The sequence below is a fragment of the Talaromyces rugulosus genome, chromosome II (assembly GCF_013368755.1).
Source record: "Talaromyces rugulosus chromosome II, complete sequence".
In the NCBI taxonomy this organism is placed as follows: Eukaryota; Fungi; Ascomycota; class Eurotiomycetes; order Eurotiales; family Trichocomaceae; genus Talaromyces; species Talaromyces rugulosus.
In genome coordinates, this window is record NC_049562.1 from 1,398,270 (window position 1) to 1,425,984 (window position 27,715).

The following is a 27,715-nucleotide window of genomic DNA, read 5'->3' on the forward strand; positions in this document are numbered from 1 at the left end:
ATAGGACCATATAATTGCTTACCCATGACTGGCGCCTTGCACACTGAATGTCACCCCAGATGCCCCTCTTTCCAGCTCTCTATTTTCTCCAGATGTCCTTGTGATCAATAAGTTCTCTCAGCATAACACCTATTTGACTGGAACATTATCTTGCAGCCGGCTAGAACGCTCCATAACAAATGAATTACCACATAAATAAACCATTCTGCATATGCACCAATTTTCAGCTTGAGGATTCGCTATTATATCACCGGAAAGAGTTTCCTGTTTAGAACAGGAATACGTTTGACCACCTGCAGTATCACTCACAGTGTTCGCAGCTAATGTATCTGTATCACATTCGATTAGGATGTCAAACATAGTGCTCTAGCAGGTTGAACAGTTTATTGGTCGGACAGGCCGATGGCTATTTTTGCTACGAGAATGATTTCCCAATCCAGAAGCTAGCATACGCATGCACTCGTTTCAGGAAAGATATCGATACCTAGGCCGTTTTATGCAGATGGTACTAACGAACGCTAGTAAGATTTTAGTGTATTGTTCTCTGCTGTAAAGATTTCAGGTCACAGTATTTGATCCTCATGACGCGGCTCTGCTCCCCAAGTTTCACTGGATACTCCGCCCTGGCTGGTTGACGCAAGCGGAGGGAAGTAAATAATATACAATGATGTATGATAGGGGATATGGCCGGAGATTATCGTTCACATCAACAGTCCGCGGAGCTTCGTCAGCCTTTTCCCCTCTGCTCTTTGGGAAGGTATAAATACCAGTGCAGTTGGCAAGTCAATTACAGTCAAATTGAAGTTGCTCAAGGTTAACCATACTTCAGACCATCACTTGGGCAAGAGTATTAAATTTCCAACGTGACCACATAATACTCTTTATGTGGCTTGCTTGTTAGGAATCATTCTCTGACCGGATTACAGAAGACAAAACATTGATCATTTCATCACCTACTTTTCTCAGCTTCGACAATCTCCCACTTCAAAGTAAGTTCGAATGTTCCTAATGCAAGTTCTACGAAGAAAGAGTTTGAGAGGCTGATCACTACTAGATGTGCAACAACACTTTTATTAAGAGAGGCAAGGCCGGCGGCGGCGGTGGCGGCGGCGGAGGTGGTGGAGGAGGTGGAGGCGGCGGAGGAGGCGGCGGGGGTGGAGGCGGAGGCGGCGGAGGTGGAGGAGGTTAATACATGGCTCATGCCTAACAATTATTGTCATGTATCCGTGCTTCAAATTCTCTCTCGCACGTGATCAATCCCTCTGGCCCTGAATGGGGGAATCAATATGAAATCTCTCCTATGAAAAGGTGTTTGCCATTCTACGAAAGTGATTAAGTTGCCTCGTCCCAGACATTCGTCGGTCGTAGTCCAGCACAAAGCAACTTATGGTCAGGTTTATCTTCAATAGTAAAAAAGTAGAATAATATTCATGTCTTTTCGATAGACATAAAGCTGGTTAGATTGAGATCCTTTTTTGTTTCAGGACTTTAGAAAGAACAGGCTTATTATAAAAGATGTCGAACTGGATACTATTTTCTAGAGAAAAGTTCTTAAAACTTTAAGTATTTCAACTCTGGGATCTTCTATTCCAAGATGCCCATAAATCTATAGATCCCCTTCATTGGATTGAGGGTGCACTGCCACTACTGTATGTGAGAACAACAGTCTAGATTTTTTCAATGAATCCTAGCATTCTAAAGCCTTTTAGTAAACTTCCATTGATAAAACCCTTCCCAACATTTTAAATACATTGGATATGGACGGCCTAGGGGACTAGCCAGAATCCCACCAGTAGACCGTTCTTTGTTTATTTCGATTTTCAGTGGTTCTGATATATTATGTATAAATAACAATATTTGATAAATTCGGGAAACGTGGTTGGGCCTGTTGGGTCTTGGAGCGCCCTCTCAGCCTCTTCTCGCCTCCTCTCGGACTCTAGGAAGAGACCCATCCATAATCGACAATCGAAGAGAGAAACAAGAAAAGCTTCACATGGCTGCCGAGTTGATTAGGTCTAATTTGGATTTGGAGTGGAATGCCGCTTCCAACAACAATGCTGACACCGGAAATTCCACTGCGAAAACACAAGACCTAAAACACCTGTCATGGGCTATCGTAACATTATTCTGGATTCAAGAGAAAAATACGTATTTACGCGCTGGTCTATAAGGCTGGTCCTTCAATAAATATCAATCAAATGGTCTTTTTAATGCCAGCGCGACGAGTGGAAACAACCATAATTACATGCTATAGAAATGTTGCATGACGCTAACCAAAATCAGTTTAATTGGGAGGTTAGGCCATATCCACAACAGAAGGTTAGCTCGCTACGGGAGTGCAGGATACCAACCAAAGACTGTGCAATAATATGTTGTAAATGCTATAGAAATGTTGCAGGACTCTAACCAAAAACAGTTTTTCAGGTCGTGTTAGGCCATACCCACAACAGGGTACGCTAATAAACTTGGCAAGATGAAGCCCGTTTTATTACCAGGGAGGTTTAGTACGACAATCATAAAGCTAACAGTTTTGGAACTCTTCTTCTGGAATCTATGGTTTCTACAGTCCAACGTCTCAAACCATTAACATGGCCAATCCGCTACGATGTTCTCTAGATGTCCGCGCTCACCGCAAGACATGGAATCTTGCAGCCCGAGCCCTGTCAGCAAAAGCCCCCCTGATAGACGTCCTGCCAGGCGTACAAATATTTCTCGCACCCCGGCATCAAGCGAGAGTCGTCAAATACTACGAAATACTGGTGCCGAAAATGCTCTGCAAGTACTTAGGAGACTTCAGAAACATTCAACTTCAACTCTCCATGGTGACGAAGAAATAAAACTTCACTTGTCGACTGATCAATATTTGCAACTGCTCAAAGCACTGGAATCTGATCAAGCATTGGATAACTACACCAAGTGCAAAGCTCGGTATGATTCCCAAGATTGATGCTTCGTGGTTTCACGAGACTAAAGGAGTTATATATATAGCTGGGACTACGATCCCAGCACATCTCTTATTCGATTTCGCATGCCAACTCCCGTGCACGAATTTTTCGCGGTTTCGGTTGCGAATGAGATATGTGAGCATCTCCGTGAGATTGCAAGCAACAAGAATGCTGCTGGCGAGTTCGCAGCCCTCATTGCCAATGGGGGCTCGTCTCGAATGATCTTGAAGGACGGAGATACGAAACTGCCGGTTTATCCTCAGCGCGAACCGGACGCTCAATTTCAGCACCCCGATGCACTCTACCCTGGAGTAGTCATGGAGATATCCTATGCGCAAAAAGGGAGTGATTTGAGGAAACTCGCCTGGGATTATATAATGCACTCCAATGGGAATATCAAGGTAGTCATTGGAATCGACATCAACTACGGCGATACGAAAGAATCGACCTTGTCACTTTGGCGTTCATCTTATATCAAAGAAGAGGGCGAGGAATTAGACATACTCGAGATAAGTCAAGACATCAAGAACCAGGTAACTATGTCTTTCCATTTGCACACGGAGCGTACGGCTAATCAATCCCAGCCGTTCCGAGCGCAGGACGGATCTCCTGTTAACATAAAAGAAAGCGTCCGTTTTAAACTAAGTGATTTCGCCCCTGACCAGTTATCCGCGGGATTTCAAGGTATTGAAATTTGCATCAAATACGAGAAATTGGCGGAAATGCTCAACCGCGCTGAGCAAATGCATCAAGCAAGGGAGCTACGCCCCGGTATTAAATCTGAACGGCAAACAAGGAAGCGGAAACTATCATCGTCTGCGGCAGACGAGATCAAAACTGACGACGAAGCTAAATATTCTCTCGCGGAGAAAAAAGCCGAGGCAAGCTCAACTGCATACGATGTTGATTTTGTCCCCGTCCCGCCTAGAAAAAGGAAAGGTTGATGGAACGGTATTCAAAGTGGTATCTTGGTAATGTCGTTCACCATCAGTGCCTCTCCTGTTTACACGAATCTCCAGCCTCCTATGGTCCGGCATCCCCACAGGAAAACACTTTCGATAAGCTTTAGGAATGGTGGATTTCAGCGATATGGACTTGAATGGGCGTGAAAGATGAGTTGGTGCTTGTTCCAGCAGCTTTTCAAGGCAAGCATCAACTGCACCACGTCGTAGTGAGGATGACGTCGAGATCAGAAACACCGATGCAACGCAAACTATTGTACGCCCACGGATATCTTGGACGCCATTGTGGATTGCTGTCTTTTACAGCATGTGAGTCTCGGAGATAAAGCACTGCTTCATAGGCTAATAGAGCTTACGAGGCTACGGACACCACCAGCGGCTATATACGACTCTAGAAAGGTCATCTTTGGTTACTTTAGTTAGACTGAGAGCATATTTACTCTTTTAAAACGCAATCTTGTTCTTTACCAATGGGCCGATGACGATGGGTTAGTGAGAATAGAAAATATTTGATAGATACCTAGAAGTATACAATATCTATAATATAAGACGAGATACTGTTATATCAAGTAATCTCTGTTTAAACCCCTGCTGCTTAAACCTAACTAGCTCATATATCAGCCCTCTTTGGTAAAATCAGTGCTAACAATAAAATCTTCCCACTCATCCAGCATCTTGAGCGTATCCTGGCACTTGTCTCGCATTACCTTGAGACCATCAGTACCAAGAGGCATGCGTGGTGGGAATGGCTTCCCAGCTGCCGTCCCGGTACCCGTAAGCACATCGATCATCCGGGAGACTGCTTTGACTGGATCTCCAGGCTCATTTCCGTAAACAGCTTTCTCGTACTGTATCACAGCTTTGTTGAATTCTTCGTATGCAGGTATCTTGCCTGGCTCATGCTGTATGTTTTGCTGAGATAAAGCCTGAGTGCGGAAATAGCCTGGTTCAAAGATGGTAACTTGGATGCCAAACATGGCGATTTCTTTTTGCAGGCATTCCACGATGCCTAATTACATTAAACAGTTAGAATTGGTAGATTGAAGGATAGAAGATTCTTGTTTACCTTCTAATGCAAACTTGCTTGACACATATGCTGTCGCACTTGGATCGCCCATCCAACCAGCCTGCCGATATAAGAATCACGAACTTGAAAGGAATTTAAGTAAATACTTACCTGAGAGCCCACAAATCCAATAACGCCAGATCTCTTCTCGCGCATGTGCGGGAGAAGAGCACGGGTCACATTATAATGCCCAAAGATATTGGTATTGTAGCTTCTAAGCAGCCTCTCGGGGCTATGTGAAAAAAGAAAAAAAAACACAAAAGTCAGCCCGGCAAAAAAACTTTTAGGGGAAAAAAAGCATCATTGATAGAATTACACAAGTTCCTCAATAGGCGAGCTTTCAATATAGCCAGCATTGTTCACAAGCACGTCAATGCCGCCATAAATCTGCAAAGCTTGCTCAACTTTCAGTGCTGTCTCGTCTGCTGAGAGGGAGATATCGAGGTCGAGAATGGCAGCTCCAGTGCCTTCTAAATGTGTGAGTTTTGTGGCGGCATTGCGACCAGTTGCTATGACTTTATCGCCTCGAGCAAGAATTTGATACACAAATTGTTCCCTGCAAGAGATCAGTCAATGAACTGTGTTATAAGGGAGTATGGACTTACCCAAAGCCAGATGAACAGCCAGTGACAAGCCAGACTAGAGGTGCCATAGTGTCTGATGTACGTAGAAGATATTATAAATAAATTCTGCTGCGTTGTAGGTAGAAAAATAGTTTTTGTGAGGAGGTTATGACTAACACACTAAAAAGACACTAAAAAGAGTTCTCTCAGTGGGGATTTTGTAAGTGGTAGCTAGTTAACTATATCCGGGTTTGACACGGGTGGAGAAGCTACTGGGTTAGACGGATTAAAGCATTTGCACCAGGAATAACTCCGATCACTCGGGGATTTTGCACTTTTTTGCTACATAGAACTAGATAGCAGTAATATGATATTAACCCGTTTTCTGAAATGGTCAAGTCCAGTCCTTGTCTTGAAACACAGTAAGTTGATCGCTCGGAATATTGTCCGGAAATAATTACCCCGAGTTTATGCGCAACCTGGAGACAACTCATGTCGAATGTCCATAATTATCGCATTTAGACCGATCATGCGGCTCCTCAAGCGACCCCCTATGATATCGTTGCTTCCTTTTGTAAGACAGACTTCGCGTGCCAGCATTTTCAGTAAAAATATGTCCACCATGTCTCCTCTTTTGAGACGCTTAGAGGATGGTACCGGTATGTTCATGTCAGTTTCAAAAACTCAAGAATGCTCTTTTTTTGTTGACTAAATCGCAGAGGAAGTGGTGAAAGAGGAAGATCTTTTTAAATATCAACGCTATCGATGGCTGTGAGATTTTAACCTCGTACCTTCTCGCGCGGGCTAATTAACGTATCCAGGAGCAATGAATCAGAGAGACTTGCGGTACGTTACCGAAAGTTGACCTCAAAGCTCTTATCAATGTTACGACAAATTTGAAGGGTAGAAGTGAAAGATCTTGTGATTAAGCCTACATAAGTTTCTTTCTTTGTGTGATTGTCATTGCTAATATCTCGAAATTTAGGTACACGAGTCCTAAAATGTGTTGAGGGCCAGTTCAATAAGGTTTTTATTTTGACCATGGATGACAGTGATAAAATTGTTACAAAAATCCCCAATCCAAATGCTGTCCCGTCGTTCTACATATTGACTTCTAAAGTAGCAACACGTCATTTTGTGAGTGCACCCAGACCCTAAAGCGGAATCAGTACCTAATTGGACATCTAAGCTTCGTTCTATCCTTGATATTCCCATACCTCATATATATACTTGGTCATCTAATGCGTCGAATCCAATGGGTGCAGAGTATATTATAGAGAAGAAAACCAACGGCCAACAGCTAGGCAGCATATAGTCTCAGTGTTCAAAAAATTCGCAAATAGATGTTGTAAATCAAATAAATGGGATCAAAGCTAAACTTACTCCTTTATCTTTCTCCAAACATAGGAATATCTATTACAGATCAGATCTGGAAGCCAAAAATATTAGCTACGAAAATTGGATTCCAATGCTGTCCAACTGGCCGTCTCACAAACGAAAACCGCTCATCTAGAGAAATTTGCCATTAGACCATCGACTAACCGAAGACACTAGACAGATCAGAAAGCTGCTATGGATCTTCATCGGGGTCCATATATGTTTCCTGCTCATATTCCCTATATCATATATCAATTGCTTGCTAACATGTGTAAAGAACAAACTTGGTCGACTATACAAAGAATATTATGTTAAATAAAATTCAATAGACCAAATCATTTACTAAACCGCGAATGAATTTTCACCGATCAATAAAGCATCCTAAGACGCCAAATGATTACATATCACTCTTACAGCAATATCTCAAGCTTGCTCCATATCTAGCCATAGCCTCCCATAAATATGACAATTACCATACTATTTCACATCCAGATCTTCATCTTGACAACATTTTTGCGGATCCAAAAACAAAGCGCGTCACGTCTATAATTAACTAACAATCAACCATAATATCTCCCATATCTCTTCAGCGCAAATTCCCACAATTTTTAGAGCCTCTAAGTGACCCAACTCTGGATGGTCCTTTAGCGCACTATAAACGCTTAGTCAAAAGAAAAGACCCTCTGCAGAAGGCTATTATTGATGATTGATATCATTCAATTAAGATAAAGCCAATACAGCTTATTCCTAGATACTGGGATAGAGAGGATCTCTTTTCATTAAAAAACTCTCTAATCTCCGTTATTGCACACTGGAAAACCCTCGCGCTAGATTCAGGACCTTATCCTATAACATTTACTAAGAAAGAATTGGAGTCGCACCAACATAAAATAGACCTTATCGAAGGGATCTCATCAATCATGTACCAACTACAGGATGAAGCCATAATAACTCTTGGCGGTATAGTACGACCAGGTGATTACGAACGATTAAGGGAGTTTAATAAACAATCTATGAAAGACTTCATCAATTTAGGAGAAGATGACGGGCAAAAGGCTTTACATGCAAAAGTTTGGCCTTATCCAGATACATAGCAATAGATCGATCTGGTAAACAGTTCTGTTTATTACAAAATATTCACGGAGATGTATTAAACTTGTGCACACACTTTTGGATTAAGCTTTTGGGGCAGTGAGTACAGTAGAAGTAGTAGATGTATTGGAAACCGATGACGTCTTTATTTACTTTCCTATCCGTGGTTGACAACCAGTACATACACGGAACTAGTAATAAATGTACCATACTTAAATAAACACTTGTAGCAACTTATATTATTTCAATTAACGCAAAATAATTAACAGAATTCAGAAAATTCGTCAGAAAAGTGAGATTGGGCAGCGCAGGTGGGCCGTTGCCGTGGCAGGGTTAGCGTCGCCTCACCGATTTGTCGACTCAGAGAGGCTGAGTGAGACTCTTCTTCATCTCTACTGCCGATAAGCGATCGACTCGACAACTTTGTACATATCCTATCCAATTGACAATCTCTTGCCAATCGTACTCCACGGAACAACGGCATACTGCCAGTCATGAAGCAGTCTTTGCTCTATCTCGTCGCAGCCCTTGGCTCTCTATCCTGGTGCGAAGAACGCGCGCCATTCACACAACCACTCGATCTCGAGGCATCTAGATACCAGGCATCGCGCATCCTGCGGATATTAAAACGAGACGACAACTGTCCGGCCGACTACAGCGGATGCTCCGACCAGGGAGATTCCAACGTCTGCTGTCGCTCGGGGACGACCTGCACGGTAGACGCTGCAAATAACATCGCTTGCTGCCCGACTGGAGCAGCCTGCACGGGGACATTGGGTGCGACTGCGACGGGCGATAGTAATGGAGGAGGTGGAGGAGGAGCGCAAGAGACATCGACAACGAGCGGGTTTATGTTTCCACACAGCACTACAGCTGGGGCCACCACGACTTCAGCATCGCTTGCCAGCATCACCGGGTCTACAATTGCCGGAGCAGCATATCCGTTTATATATATCCCGACGAGCTTCGCCAATGCGGCAACTTGTGTTTCGTACTACTCGTTTTGCCAGGAAGAATACACCAGCTGCGTCGCCTCGCTCGGCGGACAACACGGGGTGACAGTCGCTGGCGGTGGAGGAGGAGGCGTGACGGTGGCAGGCAATCCAGCGCTGACCACAGCCCCGGCAGCAGTTTCGATATGCTCTAGTCTCAGCACAAGAGCATGTTATGGCCTGGAAGAAGGGTATTGCAGCAGCTTTGGAAGCGCAACGGCCAGCGGAGGGGATTTTGTCACTGGGAGCAACGCACCGCAACGCAGATCGAGCTTGTCTGAGATTATGCTTGCTGCAGCCGCGGGGGCTCTGGGGATGTTTTTATGATTTATACGAGGGTTATGAACGATTTAAGAGGTTGATTTTGACTATCTGGCGTTGTCGCATTGTGTGTATTTACACAGCTCAGTTTCAGCACTATGTATTTGTTTCTTCTCGTGTCTAAATAAGCATAATTAAGATTTTTCTTCCGTGGAATGTAAGTAGTGCTGGAATGTGGATTCAGCATTACAATTTCTTTTATATTTTTATTTTTATTTTAGCATAAAAATCCTATACATCCCGATGATTTCATTGTTTACACGGTCGGTCGCCGGGACAGCTATCGATAAGCTGTGGGGCGCAGCCTCTCTCCGTACTTTGTATCAGATTATTATTATTATTATTTCCTTGGGCATTCGAATTAAAACACTGAATTCATCTCTTTACACACTAGTCTTCATCTTGTGTTGACTTGTCTCTTGTGCGAAAACTCTTCACCTTCTCCTCATCATATAGTTACTACTATCCAGCGGTGTGACAGACTGTTCCTAACAGCTCAAAGCTGCAGCCCGACCCATCCAGACAGCAAACAGTGGCCAGACAACGTGCCAACACTGCAGCGGATCAAGCTAATCGACTGTATAACAAGCGACTGCTGACAAGATTGGGCTGCGAGTCGACCTGCGGTGAGGTGCCAGTCGAGACTATTCCCAGCCGGGCTTTTTTGCGTGAGGGGTAACATTGACCATCGCCAGCCAACTCAGAAACACCAGATCCTTCGTGAGCAACAGTCCAGCCATTTGATTAATTGGGTTAATTATTACAGAGCACTAAAGCAGAAGAAAAAACAACGCTACGGAGAATAATAGCGTTGTTGATTGGCGATCGCATCGGGAAATCCGGAGGCTGGTAACAGAAGAGGCTGGGGAGCCGCCATCCCGCTAACCGTCCAGCAGACATCTTCTTCACTGGCGACTCTGTTTCTTTTCCATCTTCTTTCATCTTCTTCCATCCGTGGAATTTTATCGTTCTGTATTTTCTAAATTGACTTGATTCTACAGATTGACGCTCTGCTCTGCACCTGCTTTCGAGCTATCTACCTACACTTTGTTTACTTTCGAATCACCAATTCGCAACTGGTCGAGAAATCATCCGCCACAATGCGTGCTTTCAGCACTGTAACCACGCTTTCCTTCATGCTCGCTGCCCTGTCGCAGCTTGCACAATCTACACCTCTTCCGCCTGACGAATCGTTAGCGCAACCAGCGCAACCAGAGGAATCAGAATCAGAATCACTCGAAGAACGAAGCAGCTGCTCGAACCCATGCGGCTACTACCAGCAACTATGCTGCACCTCGTCGCAGACATGCTCGACCAACAGCCTCGGCCAAGCTGAATGTGTCGACGGATCGGGATCAGCGTCGTCGTCCGGGTCCTGGCAGTACTACACCACCACTTTCACCCAAACCGATCTGGCAACCGTCACCTCCGTCTACAGCAGCTACATCACCGCCCCGCCCAGCACCACGGCTACTTGCGCCGTCTCTCTCGGCGAGAGCACGTGTGGCACGAGCTGCTGCAGCGCCGAGGAAACCTGCGACAATGGCGTGTGCGTAATGGGCAGCTCGACCGAGGACGCAGCCACGGGCACCGCGTCGCCCGCCACTCGCCCAACAAGCAGCGGCGCTGAGACAATCACCGCGACAGCCTCTGCAACCACCACTGTCGCTTTCATTGCCCCCGTCGCAACCAACGGATCCTCTGTCGTCACGGGCGCCTCGGGCGGCCACAGCGGACTCAGCGGAGGCGCGATTGCAGGGATTGTGGTCGGCGTGATTGCCGGCGTGTTCTTGCTTATATTGCTCTGCATCTGCTGCTGCATTCGAGGCGCCGTCGACGGGCTGCTCGCCCTGCTCGGTCTCAAGCCTCGGAAGCGCAAGGATACAACGTACGTGGAAGAACACGTCTCGCACCACTCGCACGGTGCTGCGCCGCCGCCACGACGCACCTGGTTTGGAACACGGCCGTCGCGCCCGGAGAATGAAGAGAAGAAGAAATCTGGCTTGGGGATGGTGGCCTGGATCGCCATCATTGTGGGCGCGGTGGCATTGTGTCTTGGACTGAGGAGACGGCACAAGGAGGAGGAAGAAAAGAGCGAATACAGTTACGGCCCTGGCAGCTCCTACTATTACAGTGACTATACTTATCCAAGTGAAAGTGAGTAATATCCTCGAAATCATTGACAAAAGACGCTAACAACATGACAGGCAGTGCAAGCACAGAGGACCGCAGAACGCGGCAATCTAGATCGGATCGGCGGTCGTCACGTCGGGGATAAAAACTAGTATCTTGACTGAATTGCTTTCTTTTGCATGAGGGTGAATGAGTTCGCTCGGAGTTTGATGTTTCAATGTGGCCAGCGGATCTTTATGAATGATGTTTATGGTTATAATGATGGGATATGTATATATAAGTTGGTATGATGTATATGAAGGGTGATATGTATTAGATAGGGACGCCAGTCCAAGAGCATTTATCAATCTGAATGCAATGAATGAATACTACAATGTTTCGATATACTTGTAGATAAAGTTGGCCAATCAACTACTGCCCGGATGGTGGGGTAATCTCCACTCCACCGAAGCCAATGACCGTCGCGGGGTGACAGACAGACAGGCATATTACATATCAACAAAGATCTGTCTCGAAAAAAAAACTATCCTGATTCAACTTCCTACTGCTATTTGCAATGGCTGCCACCACAGAAGAAACCCCTTGGCACGCTGCCTTTCCCGCTCCCAAAATCACAGCAGCATCCATCTCTCGCGACGACATTCTCCAATGGCTCCAGGGACAAGAGCACGTTGCCGGACGCGATTTTGTGTTGGTGGATGTGCGAAGGACTGATTTTGAGGTATATCATTGTTTTTTTTAAGAAGCTTATTGCAATGTTATTTACTGATCATGTACAGGGCGGAACAATCAAAGGCTCGCTGAACTTTCCGGCTCATAGCTTCTATCTTACCGTGCCGACGGTGTACGCTGTTTTATCGGCGGCTGGTATCAAAGATGTAGTTTTCTATTGTGGTGAGTCCAAACTATAATTAATATATATGTATGCCTTTTTATGCATGTTTGAGGCTAAATAAATAGCAGGATCCTCGCGAGGACGTGGACCTCGCACCGCCGGCTGGTTTGCGGACTACCTTGAGAGCCAAGGGAATACTTCCATTAGGGCTCTGGTGCTAAAAGGGGGTATTAAAGGGTGGGTAGCAGCTGGAGACGAGTATACTGCGCTGGTGAGCGGGTATGAGGCGTCGGTGTGGAAGAGTGAACAAAGCTAATCCGCTGTGATGATGTATATATATATATATTATTTTCCATCTTTTTTGAGGGAAATAATTTACTATTTCAAGTAGGGGACTCCCTGTTCGTCAATACCCAATGCTGAATCCGCCTTTTTCCAGCTCTTTCGTTTCCGTGAATATAGCGATCACAATGATCATAGACCGGATGTTTTCCCGGCTTGGTCGACGTTGTATTCGGCATGGACTCAATTGAATCGTGGAGGATGCGATAAATCCGTTGAATGATGTGCTTTTTCCCCGTCTAACCAGTTATACACTTTCGAAACAGCAAGCCTGCATTGCTCATTGAGATACGCAAACACATATGACAGCAACCGGCGGACTACAGAGTCTAACGCCTCGCCCCAAAATATTAGTTCTGTTAAAAAATAAGCTTAGAGGACTGACCTGAATCTTTCGAAAGTTCACCATCGCTCAGCTTATTGGGGCCTTTCCAAATATTCCACCTATATTTATTGACAGCTGTACAAAAAAGACCCAAAGTCTTTTGGGCAGTCAATCTATGGTTTATCCTCGGGCGCCAACATATTTCTCATCACCCCTTTTGTAATCGACATTAACCGCTGTCGCAGCAGCCGACGTGGTGGTAAAGGATGTTGCAGCACAATAATCAGAAGATGAGGTTTTCGGCCAGACCAAAGTCATTGATAAGCCGTTCTTCTTTCAGCGTGATTTGTGTGAGTTCGTCAGTAAGGCTCATCAGTGTTGGATTGTGTTTCCTGTGTTTAGATGTTTTTGATGATCGAAAGGAGATCCAGTCGTAGCGTTGTGATGACTGAAAGGATCTTAGCATGTTAACTGCTAAAAAAGCCTTTGGCTAGTTGGTCGGTCCTTATTAACCAGCAAAGGAGATCTAGATGTTGTATTGTGATTAATAGAAAAAGACGCGTGATGGTTGCAAGAAAGTAGATGTAGGGTTGAAGTCAATTCCGACCGGATTAATATAATAGCTGGTCTGGCCAGAAATTGATATCAATGGATAAAAGGTGCTAACGGCCTAATGAACTAATAAAGTAGAAATCTCCTCTCACCCCTTCCCATAAAGATAATCTACTAGCTAACACCTGATAGTCACAGCCCCAAGTCCGATTGAAGCCTCTTCCAAGAAGCAATGCCTCTCTGAGCATGCTCCCGCGGCCCCGTTGGCTCTGGATCCGCAAGGGTACGCGAAAACAGCTCCATAGACACCCAGCCTTCAAATTTGAGATCGTTCAAAAGCACCTTGGCCACCTCGACACTCGGCAGATAGGCACTACGGTCGGTTTCGTATGCAAAGAGACGAGCATTCCGGCTCCACGACATTCTGGGAGGCTGGCCGTCTACATGGAAAGGGTGTCCTTCAACCAAAGGCTGATCCATACGCTCAGCGTCCACAACTTGAATGTAATATACCTTGCTGATATCGATTGTGTTTCTGAGCCGTTCCATAGAAGCCTGGAAATCATTTTCTGCATTGGCTGTCTTCCCCGTGGGACTTGCAGGATCAGCCCAGACGCGGCCGGCAATGTTGAATGTGTCGAGACAACAGCCAAAATTGGGCCGATTGACACGCTGGACAATGTCCCACATACCCTCCCAAGTATCAATATGTGTTCCCCAAGCGATATTTTCGTATGCAAACCGCACAGGAGGGTCTTCCTTTATTCCCAGGTCGGCAACTTCAATCAAGTCTCGGGTAATCAAATCAATATCTCCCGAGGTCCCTTCTTGTTGGAAGTTAGTCGGGATCTGAATGGTATTGGTCCCCAGGACCTTGGCAATCCGAAACCAGAGTTTGAGTTTGACAATCTTCCGCTCATGTTCTTGTCGATCTACCAACCCCTCGTAGAATAGAAATGGCTGTAGACCGAAGATGTCCAGTCCCAGACCATCGCACAGCTCACGCACCTCTTTGGCGGCGGCCAGAATATTTTCGTCTTTCGTGTTGTCTCCGTACTTTTTGGCGAGGTATTCCAAGTCCTCATAAAATATTTCTATTCCTTGAAACCCAGCTTCGGCGGCCTGTTTCATCTTCTCGGGCATTTCGTGTACCCAAGCACGCCCGAGGGACATGGATGCAATGGCGGGACGGCAAGGCATGTTGTAGTAACTATCAACCTGCTGGCTTGGTCGTATTTTTCTTTTCTTATTTCTTTTCTGTTCTCCCTTCCTTTCCTTTACGTGCAATATTTAGGTGAGTTATATTGCCACCCAAAGTTGATGCGGAACACAACTTCCGGGCATGGAAGTGATGGTGGCTATCCGGCAGTGAACTTAGCCGAGGGTCAACTCCAACTTTTTGTAGATCTATAAAAATACCTATCGCCGTATTTGAAATATTCCTATATCAAAATTATCTTTTTAGACAAAAAATAAAATTATTTTTTACTTCTAAATCACTACACCATGCCATCCATCCTTCTCATCAACGGACCCAACCTCAACCTCCTCGGGACTAGAGAACCACACATCTATGGAACGACAACCCTCCAAGACGTCGAAAACACATGCCGCAAAATCAGCGCGCAGCACAATGTGACAACAGAGACATTCCAATCCAACCACGAGGGTGAGATTGTCGATCGGATACAGCAAGCCCGTGGCAACAAGATCGATTTCATCATTATCAACCCGGCAGCCTATACGCACACAAGCGTTGCGATTCGAGATGCTCTCGCGGCTGTCTCTATTCCCTTTATTGAGGTGCATATTGCCAATGTGTATGCTCGGGAGAGTTTTCGGCATCATAGTTATCTATCCGACAAGGCGGCTGGTTGTGTTATTGGATTAGGCACGTTTGGATATGAGGCTGCGGTACAGTCTGCTATTCTACAATTGAAACGTGGGAGCAATTGATTTGTTATAAATATGAAGTAATTAGCGTAGTTTTTTATTAAATAGAACTTGAGCTGCGGTATATTAGCTACCATGGAGTCCTTGAAGATCATGACGAGGTCTCTGAATGTGTCTTGAAGAAAGGACGGATTGCCGTCCTCATAATGTGCACAGGGGCAGGTCGTTTCGCAAACAGCTCAAACTGGGCAATGGCTTGTTCAATAAGCACATCTAAACCATTAACCAAAGTCCAGCCCTCGAATGCTTTCTCTCGCATCAATTTCAATAGATTCGTTTCTTCTCGTTGATAGCCGAGCTATCGAGGTCACTTGTTAGCAAAGCTCCATAATCCGAAGAAAATCTTCACGTCTTACATCAATGCACACGCCACCCGTAGAGCTCTGCAGCCAGTGGTCTGGAACTTGTAAGGATGGCGAAGGCTGGTTTCCAATCTGATAGACTGGAATACAAGAGATCACAATAGTTGGCTGTCGCAAGCCCTCTGGCCATGGGCAATCCAAAGACGAGAGAACTTGCACTCGCAGAGATTTATGTGAGTTCGAAAATCTTTCCTTTTCCCATTCGTTGTAGTATTCCGCCAGCTTATTAGCGTTGTCCAATGTCCGATTGTATATACAAATATTTCGTAGCCCTAGTTTGTGGCAAGCGTAGATCGCCGCCCGAGCCATACCACCGGCCCCGATAATGAGAGCGGTGCTTCCATCTCGAATAGTATTCGCGGGAGACAAGTTTCTGTAAATGCAGTCACGGATACCAATGTGATCTGTATTGTATCCTCTCATAATAGGTTTTGACTTTTCGTTTTCAGTTGTAGCGGACCGGTCTAGGAGTATTGTGTTGACGGCTTGTATATCCCTCGCTGCGGGACTTATGTCGTCTAGTAGAGCGAGAACTGTGGTTTTGTATGGAAGTGAAACAGCCACACCTCCATGTGCATCATCGTTTAGAAGACTCCAGATTTCCTCAAAATTGTTACTTTCAAGTTTATGAAAGGTATGAGGCATCCCGAAAGTCTCGTAGGCCGCATTGTGTATTGCTGGAGACGGGCTGTGCCATAAATCCTTGCCAAAAAGCGTAAACTTGCTTCTTGACCGTATAAAAGAAGCGTATAGAGCTTTCTGGGCTTCTCGGAGTGAAACGCCATTGTCCCTTCTAGAAGGCAGGCAGACTGGCGACAGTATAGGATTGAAACAGACTGACGTTGAGCCGGCGCGTCCCATGATGTAGGCACTTGTTGGAATATCATAATTCTCAATCGCTTGCATTGCAAAGGAAGTGCAATGAATATTACAAGCTGGGGCTTTGCAGTCAGAAGTAATGCGAATTGAATCAAAGCCAAGACTCGCAGCTCTTTCGCAAGGAGCTGAAAGTTCGGAATGCCGCCAGTCACACCTGTGGTGATAGGTTGCGATAAATTTCGTAGACCCTTTCTGAGAAGCCACCTTATTTACGAGTTCATCAGACCACACTAGGGGGACAGTCAAAATATCTGGAGCAAGACGAAGACCAATCTTGACAAGCTTGAAGTGGCTTTCCTGATCCAACTGTGCATTCTTATCGACGTCAAAAATTACAGGGACCCGGGAGTTCGTCCGAATGGTGGCAATTTGCATTGACAGGCTTTCTGCTGTGGGATTCGAGCCCAGGTCGATAATAAGGTTGATTGCGTCGGCTCCAGTCTCCAGCTCCTTGTAGTCTCGATGGCTGTCTTCAAACCATGAAAGAGGTACTTGCAATGCATAAGTATATTCAGGTGTGAACGGATCCGGCGAGTACGGGCGGGTTTGCTCCATGCCATATAAATGATGGAGGAATCTCTGAAACGACTTTTCCACCTCTTTCAGCCTTAGATGGGAAGTAGACGCAGCATCTAGGCTCGTGGTACGCTGAGTAAGGTTATAGAATTCAAAGTTTGAGCACGACTCATAGAAGTCATTGCCTGCTGTGAAGGTCTGGTGGAGCTTTTCATCGGTACAACCCAAAAACTTCTGAAGCTCCGTCCTGTCCCTCCTCACATAGACCACCGGATGAGTCTGGGAGAATTCCTGGAGCAGGGCTTTTTGCTGTCTGCTCCCCATGGCACCGATGCCCACAATGACACAGCCATTCTTATGGGCAGAAAGCAAGTCATTTGTCACCTGGAACTCAACTTCGCGATATTTGACAGAGCCAACACTCGCCAAATACGATTGCGGCGTGGAGCCGACCTTGTTAGTGAAAAAGGTGTCAAACTCGATCAGCTTCGCATTCAGCTTCATAGAAGCAATTATTCCGATGGTCGTCTTGCCAGAGCCAAAAAAGCCCACCAGAACAAGTGAAGTGTTGGAGGCATAGGCCCTTGAAGCCGTTTCAAAAACACGGACTGCCATTTCCGTGCTGCCGTGGCGGGCATGGGACTTCATACACTGGTGCGGGTTAAATGTCTCATGATTTGATTTGTTCTTCAAGGCAACAATTTTAGAAAATCATGCCTTTGATCGAATTGGTGTGTTGCAAGACGCTGCTGAGGGAAGGCGACAGTCGGCAAAATCCATTGCCGATCACCTGACGTCATGTCCAGACAATGTTCTGGATAACGACGCTTCACTTGTTTTTCTGCAATTGGCTGCAAGTAAACAAACCAAGAAACATATTTGCGATAGGGGCATATTCAAATGATTCAACTGGGTTATAACCATGTCAGACGATGTGCCACCAGCCAAGAGGCAGAGGGTCGGCCGCGCCTGTGACCCATGTCGCAAGCGCAAGTCCAAGTGTGATGGGAACCGGCCATGCTGCCTTATGTGCCAGTCGGCTGGTAGAATCTGTCTCTATGATGATGCCATTCGACGACGTGGGCTTCAGAGTGGATATGTCCGTGGCTTGGAAGCACTACTTGGACTCATGCTGCAGCGTCTTCCCAAGACCGAGACTCAGCTAGAAAAGTTGCTGCGAAAACAGGATATCAAGGATCAGCTTGCGCAAAATAAAAATGCAGAAAAGAGTGCCCGAGTTTGGTACAGGTCGGCTATATCCAAGAAAATCAATGCATTGCTAGAGCCATGTCAGACTGAGGGCGAACCCGGAAGTCCCATGTCAGAAGACGAATCGCCAGCTCTGGATTCACTCCAGATTGAAGAGGGTGACGACCATCACGATGAAATAAATTTAGGCGCAGAATCGTCTGTCCATATACAACATAATGGGGCTATGACTTGCAGCACAACCGAATCTGTGGAGAAAAATACACCCAGACTGGACGACGCGTCCTGGGACATCTTCCAGCAGCCTTTTCCATCGAATACGGTCGAACTGGTTGAAGAATACTTTACGTATACACATTCCTGGTTTCCAATCCTAGAGAGACGCCGAATCATGCGAGCCATGCATAATCATGACCCGCCGTTAGAGAGGAATCGCAGATTAATCGACATAGGATATCAAATGACCCTATGGGCCATTGCTGCCTACACAAGTATAGGCCAATCGCCGCGATCTCAGGCTAGTGGAATATTAGATTCGCGGCGTATTGAAGCGTGCATAAGAGCACGCGCCGCACTAGATTCCCAAATCTTCACCCTCGGCCATATCCAAGCAATTCTTATTCTCGTATTGCTCCACCTCAAACTTACTCACTTACGAACTGCGTGGATTCTTATTTCTCAGGCCACAAGAATGGTGGTTATGATTGATAATAATCAGAGAACAGAAAGGTATACGCACGTTTTTCATGGGTGTGTCATACTCGATAATTTCATCTCAGCCCTGCTTGGAACATCGCCATGCCTCTCGGCACATGAGCAAACTAGTCATGGATTAATTGAAGATCATGATGAAGGATTAGAGGAGTGGGATCTCTGGAATCCTTCATCGCATGACCCCCTGTTTCCTAGGCATATCGTCCCTGGAAGCCCTCTGAGGGCTCTCAGTACATTCAACCTTTCTTTCCAGTTAATGTGCCGTGTTTCAAATATATATGGTGGCACATGCAATGAGCAACATTTGCAATTAACCTTTGAGGAATTACAGACATGGCGGTCGCAGCTACCCTCCCACTGCCAATGGACTGGATCCCTGGATTCTATGAAACCTCCTTTGCTGACTCTCCATCTATCCTGGAATTTCATCATGGCCACAGCTTTGTCGAGGATGACCTCTCCCAGTCCGTCACTAGAAGGTTTATGTGAGAAAATAGTCATTTCCACGCTCGATATGTCTCAGAAATTTATCGAATTGACCGGAATAAATAGAGCACCCCCATTGATAATAGGTTGTGTCATACAAGCTAGGAGGTTGCTCAGTCATGTTGCATCAGCGAACTGTGAGTCGACATCTACGTTGGATCAGCATCTCAGTGAAGTCCTTGAGAATTTTCGTCGGCAATGGGAAGCCAACGAAGCCCATGAGACCGAATATCAGGAATTCATTATACCTCAAATCGACCTCAGAGATATCCATGGGCAAAATCCAATGCTTCACGATTCAACGGATTCTTCTTTAATAGCGACTATTACCAATTACTTCAACACAGATGGAGAGCCTTTCAACGCGGCTACTGAGCCCTCGGAAAAATCGCATGTTTTCTCGGACCCTACTGTTCCAGCTACGACAAGTAGCCATACTGATCAAGCGATGGAAAATGGATTTGACGATTTATGCGAGCAAATGGCAGCTTCGATCCCAGCAGCAAGGTAAATTTCCCATTAGCACTACTTATGAATGCAGAAGCTCACTTATTCTTACCAGTCACCTGGTTGATCCGCTATTTGCGAGAAATCTAGGGTTCTTGGATGACACATTAAATGATGATCTCCTTTTATTTCTACAGCAGCCGATTGATGAAAGTGTTCATACATCGTAAAGATATATACTAGCTTTTATTGGTAAATAATACTATTAACTAGAGACATCAAAAATTGATGCTTAGACTATCTTCTGCAGCCTTCTGCAATACTTTCCAAGCTTCTTGTCGCGGTATATCTTCAGCCTTTTCTTCGCCACACCATAATCTGTACTGTTCGTCGATCTGATGGGCGATTATCATAGTGCCTTCCACAGTATGCCAACCACGCTTTTCACCCAACTTCAAAATCCGGGTTCTTCGCGGCTTGAAACACATGTCCAGTAAGACACCTTTTGTGCTAAACTGAAGAAAGAAATCCAAAATATCCCGTGCAGTCAATTCCTCGGGACTTTTTGGTTCAAAGTCGGGTACAGTGCCAACGATGTAGAAGGGATTCTGTGGGACTTGCTGTGCTTCTTTCAAAGACTGTAGATGGACAACAGAAAGCCCTGGTCCATAGCTTTCGGTATCGTGAAGAAGAGCTTCCACTTCAGCTCTGTCGCGGTTCACGATATAGACGGGATTACATCCCAGCTGGTCATGTAGTGCGTACACTGCAGCTCGAGACGCTCCTCCGGCCCCAATAATAAAAGCCGGTTTCTCTCTTCCATTGTCAGATGCTCCTGTCAAGCAACCCTTGATTCCGCGCCAATCGGTGTTTGTCCCTCGAAGTGAGCCGTCTGCCGCGCGATAGACATTATTGCATGCTCCAATCTTGATGGAGTATTCGTCCAATCCATCGAGATGCTCCATGATAGTCTGCTTGTAAGGCATGGTAACAACACCGCCGGCAAAAGTTGGCAGTCGAAATAGCTTTACTGCATCTTCTACTGTTGCGCACTCTTGGGCTATGAAATTCCAATCATACCCCAGTGACTTGGAGATAAAGTTGTGCATCGGGGGCGCAATTGAATGCGTTACTCCAATGCCAACCAGGTAGGAGAAGGCCCGTAAATCAGCGGCATTTGTTGTCGCTGAAGTGCCAGTCATGATTTTTATTTGACAAACAAGCCCAGGACAGATTTATGCAATGGCAAGAATGGATTTTTTCTTAAAAAGATATATAATATTCCGTCATAGACGAGAACCTTTTATGGCAAAAAGTATACCTCGCGGGGAAGGAGCTGTGATTCCGAATTCCAGCACTTGGTATGTATGAGACCGTATGCGTATCGGATGTGACCTTAACCGGGCCATTCTCCCCGAGGCGGCCTTCGAGGGGACAACGTCTTGGGCCCTTGGCTACTGAGTCAGGCCTCTACTCATATCCAAATTTCAAGTGCCATATTTTGGTCCTGATAACGTTGTCCTCGTGTATCAAGGTGGAAGTGCAGAGAAATTTATGATAGAGCTCACTGGTACCGGGGTAAATAGTTACCAGTTTACATTAATGTCACTGATCCACTGGTACATATAGAGATTGATACATGTATATACATCAATATATAATACAATACCGTATATCTAACCGTGAAACTAATCTACTCTGACATCCAGGCTGAATCGGCCGCTACGGAATTATATGTCAATAGATTCTCCATCAAGCCATTGCTTAGCTTGCCAGTACAGCAGATCGTGTTTCTTGCCGTTGACATTATCATTCTCCCTCCGATGCCCCGGCAAATCGCGCAAGACTTTTACTCCCATGGTCGCCTCCTGACAATACGCCAGATATCTATAACCGCTGGGATATTCTTTGAGTTTGTTCTCGTCCAAGTGTGGGACTTTGGTTGGGTTGACTGGGATCAACTTGTCTTTCTCGTACCAGTGTCGGACAAATCGAGCTCCCCAATTTCCGCTCGCCGTATCCTTTTCCCAAAAGAAAATAAAACGACAGTCGGACTCTGCATCGACTTCGGCCTCGTCAATAGTGAACCTCTGTGTGATGGTTGCTTTCATCTTGGTCACTGCTCGCTTTGCATCTGGAGTGATGTCGGTGGAAGAGCCGTGGATTCGGTGCATGATGAATGCGCCTTTGTCCATGCCAGCTTTGGAGGCTTCAAAGAAGTCCAGATGATGCGTTTTTCCAGTCCATGTAGTGTATACGTAAGCATCTGGATGGAAAATGGATTTCAAGTTTTCCCACTCGCATGCATCGCTAATATACAGGTTAGAAATTCCGAGCTCTTTCATTCTTCCCTTTTCGCCCCCACGATCTTTTACAGACGTACCGATACATGGGCCACCCCTCGGCCAACTCTCGTAACTTGTAGCGTTCCAGGGCAAGGTTGTCAGGGCCGTTATTGCGCACTGCATGCTCGGGCCGGGAGCCTGCTGGAAGGGAATGGAGATCGAGCATTTTATAGAAGTGAAGTGTAATGTCCTGATGTATATTTCACAGTTTGTTGTGGTGCGAGGGAAGTGCGGGGAGGAAAACGGCTGTTTAGTTTGAGATATGTGTATGAATATCCCGCCTGTGTGTCCTCAGACCTACTAAATCGGACTGCTATCCGAGCGATTATCTTGGGTTTTAAAAGAAGTACAAGCCTTTTTCCGAACCCTAATGATCTACGGGTATACATCATTCCTCGGTTAAGAACTCAGCCGAACCGTAACTGGTATACATAACATAAAAGAACAGACAGATCATAACGAGAAAGCTGACTAAAGGGCTCAGAGTGCTTCCGAGGACAAAATATTAATTTTTTTCCCGTTCGCCCAAATCCTAAAATGGCAGTCAATGGTCTTCCAAGCCCAGATGTGCTCTCCGCCAATTATGCGGCGGGCAGGCAGAGCTGCGTTATCTGTCTAGCACATCAGGATCTTACTGAGCTCGGTACTACCATTCTCAAAAGAGCTAGTTACGGAGCAGCTGTATCTGAGCTACGAGTCGATCAACTGAAAACTCATGGAGGGGGAATCGCTTCGGCAGAATATGTGTCTTCTCAAATTCGGTACCTACGAGAGACAACCGGTCTACCTATCCTCTTCACGATCCGCACGGTTTCTCAGGGAGGGAAATTTCCGGACAATTCTGCTGATGATGCTTTGCATTTGATGCTAGTTGCAGTCAAAGAAGCGTGCGAATATATAGACGTGGAACTCACTTGGCCGAAAGCAGTAATCTCGGGCATTGTTTCCCAGAAAGGAAATTCCAAGATCATTGCTTCGTATCACAATTGGACCAAAGGTATCTCGTGGTCTGGATCCTTGTTGAAGGATTCCTATGAGGGTGCAAATCGGTTTGGAGGTATGCCAGCCAATTACTACCATCTAAACAGTCTACAATGCTGATACAGATCCGAAGACATAATAAAACTAAGCATCACGAGCACTTATCTTTCGGATAATCACGAGCTAGCCCTTTTTATACGTGATCATCAAAAGCAAAGCACGAAGCCACTCATCGCCGTGGGAATGGGAGCCCATGGCCAGTTATCTCGAGTATTAAGCCCGATTTCTATGGCCACACACCCTCTTCTTCCCACGGCCACTGCACCGGGCCAGATGTCGGTTGCCCGTATAAACGAGGTTTTGCACCTTATTGGCCGAATTCCTAAAAAGAAGATGTTTATTATCGGACACAATATCTCCCACTCGCTCTCCCCCACGATACACAACGCCGGCTTTGCTGAGCTTGGTTTACCGCATCACTACTCCATCCACCAAGCTCCGCAGATTGATGAATCGGTAGAGAAGATCCTAAAAGACCCGGATTTCGGAGGCGCGTCGGTCACCTACCCCCATAAACTTAACATTCAACCGTTTCTTGATTCGATTTCCGAGAATGCAGTCAGCATGGGCGCAGTGAACACGGTCGTGGTTGGACAATCGGCGGACAAGCCTGATCAGAGAATCCTGATTGGCGAAAATACCGATTGGGTAGGTATCCGCAACTGCATAAAAGGAAGCCCCGTTACACTTGATAGCTCTAGCACGCCTCTCGTGATTGGCGCTGGTGGCGCTGCACGAGCAGCCCTCTACGCTCTGCAGCGGCTCGGGATTTCAAATGTGACTGTTGTCAACCGGTCAAAGGAGCGGGCAGAGGGTTTGGCGTCAAGTTTCACTACCCTTAACATTTCGATTTTGACTAGCCTGCAGCAAGTCGACGCCCCAGTCAGTTGTATCGTTGCCTGTATACCGGCAGATGATATCACCGAGGACGACATTCCGTCGAAACTTTTTGTATCAGGCAAGCCTGGGATACTCGTGGAAATGGCTTATCGCCCCAATGTCACCGCATTAATGAAGGCTGTCCGGCGCCTGGGGTCATGGTCAGTATCCAACGGGGTCGAGGTACTACGAGAACAGGCGTATGCGCAATTCGAGCTCTGGACAGGATATAGAGCGCCTGTTCTGGCGATCGAAGAGGCTCTCATTAGTGCAGCTAGTTATCTTTAGAGTAGTGATAGAATAATGAAAGGCACGATAGACACACTAAGCCTGTTCGGGAGCGGCCGGGGCGGCCTGGCAGGTGACCTGGCGGCCTCAGGGCTCAGGCAACCGCGGCCTGCATCAGTCAGCGCTGGCCCCGCCGAACTCGACCTTCCTTCACCGTTTTCCCGAGCACCTTGCTCTCTCCCTCTCTTTCTCTCTCCCACCTCCCTCTCGCCCGCCGGTCTACAAATCTATCGCTACCTCGACGACCTCACTTATGTATTTACCGCCGGTCCTTGTATTGCAGCAGTGACACATCGCCGACCAGAACATCCCTTCTTTCTCGACCCGACTCGCTCCCGGCACAGCGCTGCTTCCCGAAAGTCACTCCGATCCGGACCCCATTCGACGCAATCGCGCCCTCTCTCTCCAACCCGTCTGAAGCCATGCTGCAGGCTCAGACCCAGCACGTCTTTTCCCACCAGCACCAGTATCCGCAGGCTGAGCCGTCGTGGCTGCACCAGCAACAGCAGCAACAACAGCAACAGCAACAGCACCACCAGGCCCAGCACCAGCACCAGCACACGTCAATTGCTCAGCAACATGCCCAAGCCCACGCTGCCGCCGCTGCTGCCGTAGCGCACCAGCAACACTACAATCGTATCGTCATGGCCGGAAACAACTCTGTTGCTGTTGCTGCCGCCGGGAATCAAGGCCAGTCCTCGGCCAATCCCGCGGGCGCGGACGCTGCAGGTGCCGGTCTCGAAGGGGTACACACCGAAGACAATCGCAAAATCTTCCTTTGGGTGACCGAGCTTCTCGATCCCAATAGACGCGAGACTGCTCTTATGGAACTTAGCAAGAAGCGCGAGCAAGTTCCCGAACTGGCTCTCGTCATCTGGCATTCGTTCGGTACGTCGGCAGATCCGCGGCTTCCCCGGCTTCCTAACTCATCGCACTAACCGATTTTATAGGCGTCATGACAGCCCTGCTCCAGGAAATCATCTCGGTATATCCACTACTCAACCCCTCGCAGCTCACTGCCGCTGCCTCTAACCGGGTGTGCAATGCGCTAGCATTGCTTCAATGCGTTGCATCGCACAACGAGACACGCACTTTGTTTCTGAACGGTAAAAATTATCTCGGCGCTTTCGGACTACAGGCATGGCTAATATTGCTCTTACGAACAGCTCACATTCCCCTATTTCTCTACCCATTCCTTAATACCACATCGAAATCGCGCCCTTTTGAATACTTGCGTCTCACGTCGCTTGGTGTCATCGGCGCCCTTGTGAAAAATGATTCTTCCGATGTGATCAATTTCCTCCTTACAACCGAGATCATTCCTCTCTGCCTTCGTATCATGGAGACTGGCTCAGAGTTGAGCAAGACCGTCGCCATATTTATTGTCCAGAAGATATTGCTGGACGACACTGGTCTAAACTATATATGCGCTACTTACGAGCGATTCTATGCCGTTGGAACGGTGCTGAGCAATATGGTTACACAATTGGTGGAGCAACAAACTGTGCGACTGCTCAAACATGTAGTCCGCTGTTTTCTAAGGTACGATAGATTACGAAACGTCCACTGTGGCAATAGCTGACTAGTTATTTACAGGCTAAGTGACAACAACCGCGCTCGCGAAGCCTTACGACAATGTCTGCCGGAGCCTCTGCGGGATGCGACTTTCTCATCCGTTCTCCGTGACGATGCTGCCACTAAGCGTTGCTTGGCTCAGCTGTTAATCAATCTTTCAGATAATGTAGATGCCGGAAGCACTGCAGGTGCTGGCATGTGAAGCATAACTTTTATGTGCTTATTTGCTGATACATCAGTGATCATTTCACGACATGCATGGAACGGTATACGGCGAAATCGGTTTTTCATTTTTGGGCGCACAAAGATTGCATCAAAATCGACTGTCTCGCACTTGTTATATTTATTATTTGGTTTTTTCTTCTTTTTTTTCTTCTTTTACTCTCCCCAGCGAGAGGTGTGGCAATGCGGATTCAACAACACCGCTCTGGTGGTACATCTAGCATCATCTGTGAGCGACGTGTTTGATCTGTCAGCCCTTTTCTTTCAACGTCATATCTTCAACTTATTGACTCTTTCGCATTCTTGTTGTCATGATTGAGGTATAGGTTGTTCCCTGGTGGCGACGACGCGGACGGTCCAGCATGGTTGTTTACATATTTGTTTGGGGTTATTATGTTTGTTTTTTGCTTTCACGGTTACCATTTTCATTGATCCCCTGCTTGTTTGTCTTTTTTCCTGCCCCATAGACTTTTGAGTGAACGAGAGATACCAGGGTGTTCGAGTTTCGAGTTTTTATTTTGCACAGTCATGTTCTTCTAACATCCCTTTCCCGTGCGATGAGACGAGGTAATCAATCGGCCATTTTTCATGTTTTTCCCCCTCCGAGTGATTATCAAGAGGATTCCATGGGATTAGTGTGGGCTGAAGGCTGGCGCTTTCGAGTGGTTGTTGCAAAAATTCACTGCATGTTGTACTCTACCAAAAATCTGCGTTTATGTTATACGGGCTGTTCATGGAGAACCTCCATCCGAATGGCTGTTTTGTGACTTGATGTGTTTTTTTCCCCTGCATTTCTATGTCTTGCTAGACCTACTGCAGCTGGAGATTCTACTCTTATGTATCGTTATCATGATCAACTATTTATTGTAATTGGATGCTGCGATTGATACAATGTGTTATGTGTAGAGCTACATGGATCTAAAAGCAAATTTTACAATTACGGATTGAAAATGGTAGAATCCTAGTATCTCGCGTCCGGTTAATAAGTGCATATGCATTTCAATTAAACCCACGTGCATACAGCTGTTCCTACGTCCGGTCAACTGGTATGGTGTACACCGCCCCAATATGGAGCACATGGTGTTTAAGCTGTATGTAGTAATACTTGTTTCTGTAGTCATTCTTAATAAAATTATGTTCATTCCTACATATATGTTGCCTATTATTGCGGGGGGGGCATACTAGAATAGGCTAAAGAAAAGAAAACATGTACATCGTATAGAATATGATCACAATACAAAGAGCACTCACTCCTTGGCTCAAAGCTAAGCAACAAGCCCGCACGGCGTTTTTA

At 46.2% G+C, this 27,715-nt stretch overlaps 13 protein-coding genes across 13 annotated transcripts; 8 read left to right on the top strand and 5 right to left on the bottom strand.

Moving 5' to 3' along the window:
* Positions 1-2,638: 2,638 nt before the first annotated feature.
* Positions 2,639-3,889, top strand: TRUGW13939_02945 (uncharacterized protein; the record flags this gene model as incomplete). The annotated part of the gene is made up of 2 exons (XM_035486131.1): positions 2,639-2,928; positions 2,989-3,889. The coding sequence occupies 2 exons, from the start codon at positions 2,639-2,641 to the stop codon at positions 3,887-3,889; spliced, it is 1,191 nt and encodes a 396-aa protein (XP_035342024.1).
* Positions 3,890-4,524: 635 nt separating this feature from the next.
* TRUGW13939_02946 (uncharacterized protein) lies at positions 4,525-5,625 on the bottom strand (the record flags this gene model as incomplete). Its single annotated transcript, XM_035486132.1, has 5 exons — positions 4,525-4,916; positions 4,974-5,034; positions 5,085-5,205; positions 5,290-5,529; positions 5,579-5,625. 5 exons carry the CDS (start codon positions 5,623-5,625, stop codon positions 4,525-4,527), a joined length of 861 nt encoding a protein of 286 aa, XP_035342025.1.
* Positions 5,626-8,499: 2,874 nt separating this feature from the next.
* Positions 8,500-9,324, top strand: TRUGW13939_02947 (uncharacterized protein; the record flags this gene model as incomplete). Its single annotated transcript, XM_035486133.1, has 1 exon — positions 8,500-9,324. The coding sequence occupies one exon, from the start codon at positions 8,500-8,502 to the stop codon at positions 9,322-9,324; it is 825 nt and encodes a 274-aa protein (XP_035342026.1).
* Positions 9,325-10,418: 1,094 nt separating this feature from the next.
* On the top strand, positions 10,419-11,603 carry TRUGW13939_02948 (uncharacterized protein; the record flags this gene model as incomplete). The annotated part of the gene is made up of 2 exons (XM_035486134.1): positions 10,419-11,475; positions 11,530-11,603. The coding sequence occupies 2 exons, from the start codon at positions 10,419-10,421 to the stop codon at positions 11,601-11,603; spliced, it is 1,131 nt and encodes a 376-aa protein (XP_035342027.1).
* A 404-nt stretch (positions 11,604-12,007) lies between these two features.
* On the top strand, positions 12,008-12,602 carry TRUGW13939_02949 (uncharacterized protein; the record flags this gene model as incomplete). The annotated part of the gene is made up of 3 exons (XM_035486135.1): positions 12,008-12,172; positions 12,231-12,345; positions 12,415-12,602. The coding sequence occupies 3 exons, from the start codon at positions 12,008-12,010 to the stop codon at positions 12,600-12,602; spliced, it is 468 nt and encodes a 155-aa protein (XP_035342028.1).
* Positions 12,603-13,697: 1,095 nt separating this feature from the next.
* TRUGW13939_02950 (uncharacterized protein) lies at positions 13,698-14,705 on the bottom strand (the record flags this gene model as incomplete). Its single annotated transcript, XM_035486136.1, has 1 exon — positions 13,698-14,705. The coding sequence occupies one exon, from the start codon at positions 14,703-14,705 to the stop codon at positions 13,698-13,700; it is 1,008 nt and encodes a 335-aa protein (XP_035342029.1).
* Positions 14,706-15,011: 306 nt separating this feature from the next.
* TRUGW13939_02951 (uncharacterized protein) lies at positions 15,012-15,461 on the top strand (the record flags this gene model as incomplete). The annotated part of the gene is made up of 1 exon (XM_035486137.1): positions 15,012-15,461. The coding sequence occupies one exon, from the start codon at positions 15,012-15,014 to the stop codon at positions 15,459-15,461; it is 450 nt and encodes a 149-aa protein (XP_035342030.1).
* An 88-nt stretch (positions 15,462-15,549) lies between these two features.
* TRUGW13939_02952 (uncharacterized protein) lies at positions 15,550-17,830 on the bottom strand (the record flags this gene model as incomplete). Its single annotated transcript, XM_035486138.1, has 2 exons — positions 15,550-15,756; positions 15,815-17,830. 2 exons carry the CDS (start codon positions 17,828-17,830, stop codon positions 15,550-15,552), a joined length of 2,223 nt encoding a protein of 740 aa, XP_035342031.1.
* A 307-nt stretch (positions 17,831-18,137) lies between these two features.
* TRUGW13939_02953 (uncharacterized protein) lies at positions 18,138-20,135 on the top strand (the record flags this gene model as incomplete). Its single annotated transcript, XM_035486139.1, has 1 exon — positions 18,138-20,135. One exon carries the CDS (start codon positions 18,138-18,140, stop codon positions 20,133-20,135), a length of 1,998 nt encoding a protein of 665 aa, XP_035342032.1.
* Positions 20,136-20,349: 214 nt separating this feature from the next.
* TRUGW13939_02954 (uncharacterized protein) lies at positions 20,350-21,273 on the bottom strand (the record flags this gene model as incomplete). Its single annotated transcript, XM_035486140.1, has 1 exon — positions 20,350-21,273. The coding sequence occupies one exon, from the start codon at positions 21,271-21,273 to the stop codon at positions 20,350-20,352; it is 924 nt and encodes a 307-aa protein (XP_035342033.1).
* A 528-nt stretch (positions 21,274-21,801) lies between these two features.
* TRUGW13939_02955 (uncharacterized protein) lies at positions 21,802-22,582 on the bottom strand (the record flags this gene model as incomplete). Its single annotated transcript, XM_035486141.1, has 2 exons — positions 21,802-22,381; positions 22,455-22,582. The coding sequence occupies 2 exons, from the start codon at positions 22,580-22,582 to the stop codon at positions 21,802-21,804; spliced, it is 708 nt and encodes a 235-aa protein (XP_035342034.1).
* A 371-nt stretch (positions 22,583-22,953) lies between these two features.
* On the top strand, positions 22,954-24,624 carry TRUGW13939_02956 (uncharacterized protein; the record flags this gene model as incomplete). Its single annotated transcript, XM_035486142.1, has 2 exons — positions 22,954-23,473; positions 23,531-24,624. The coding sequence occupies 2 exons, from the start codon at positions 22,954-22,956 to the stop codon at positions 24,622-24,624; spliced, it is 1,614 nt and encodes a 537-aa protein (XP_035342035.1).
* A 422-nt stretch (positions 24,625-25,046) lies between these two features.
* On the top strand, positions 25,047-26,401 carry TRUGW13939_02957 (uncharacterized protein; the record flags this gene model as incomplete). Its single annotated transcript, XM_035486143.1, has 4 exons — positions 25,047-25,512; positions 25,575-25,730; positions 25,791-26,166; positions 26,221-26,401. 4 exons carry the CDS (start codon positions 25,047-25,049, stop codon positions 26,399-26,401), a joined length of 1,179 nt encoding a protein of 392 aa, XP_035342036.1.
* Between the last annotated feature and the right edge of the window lie 1,314 nt (positions 26,402-27,715).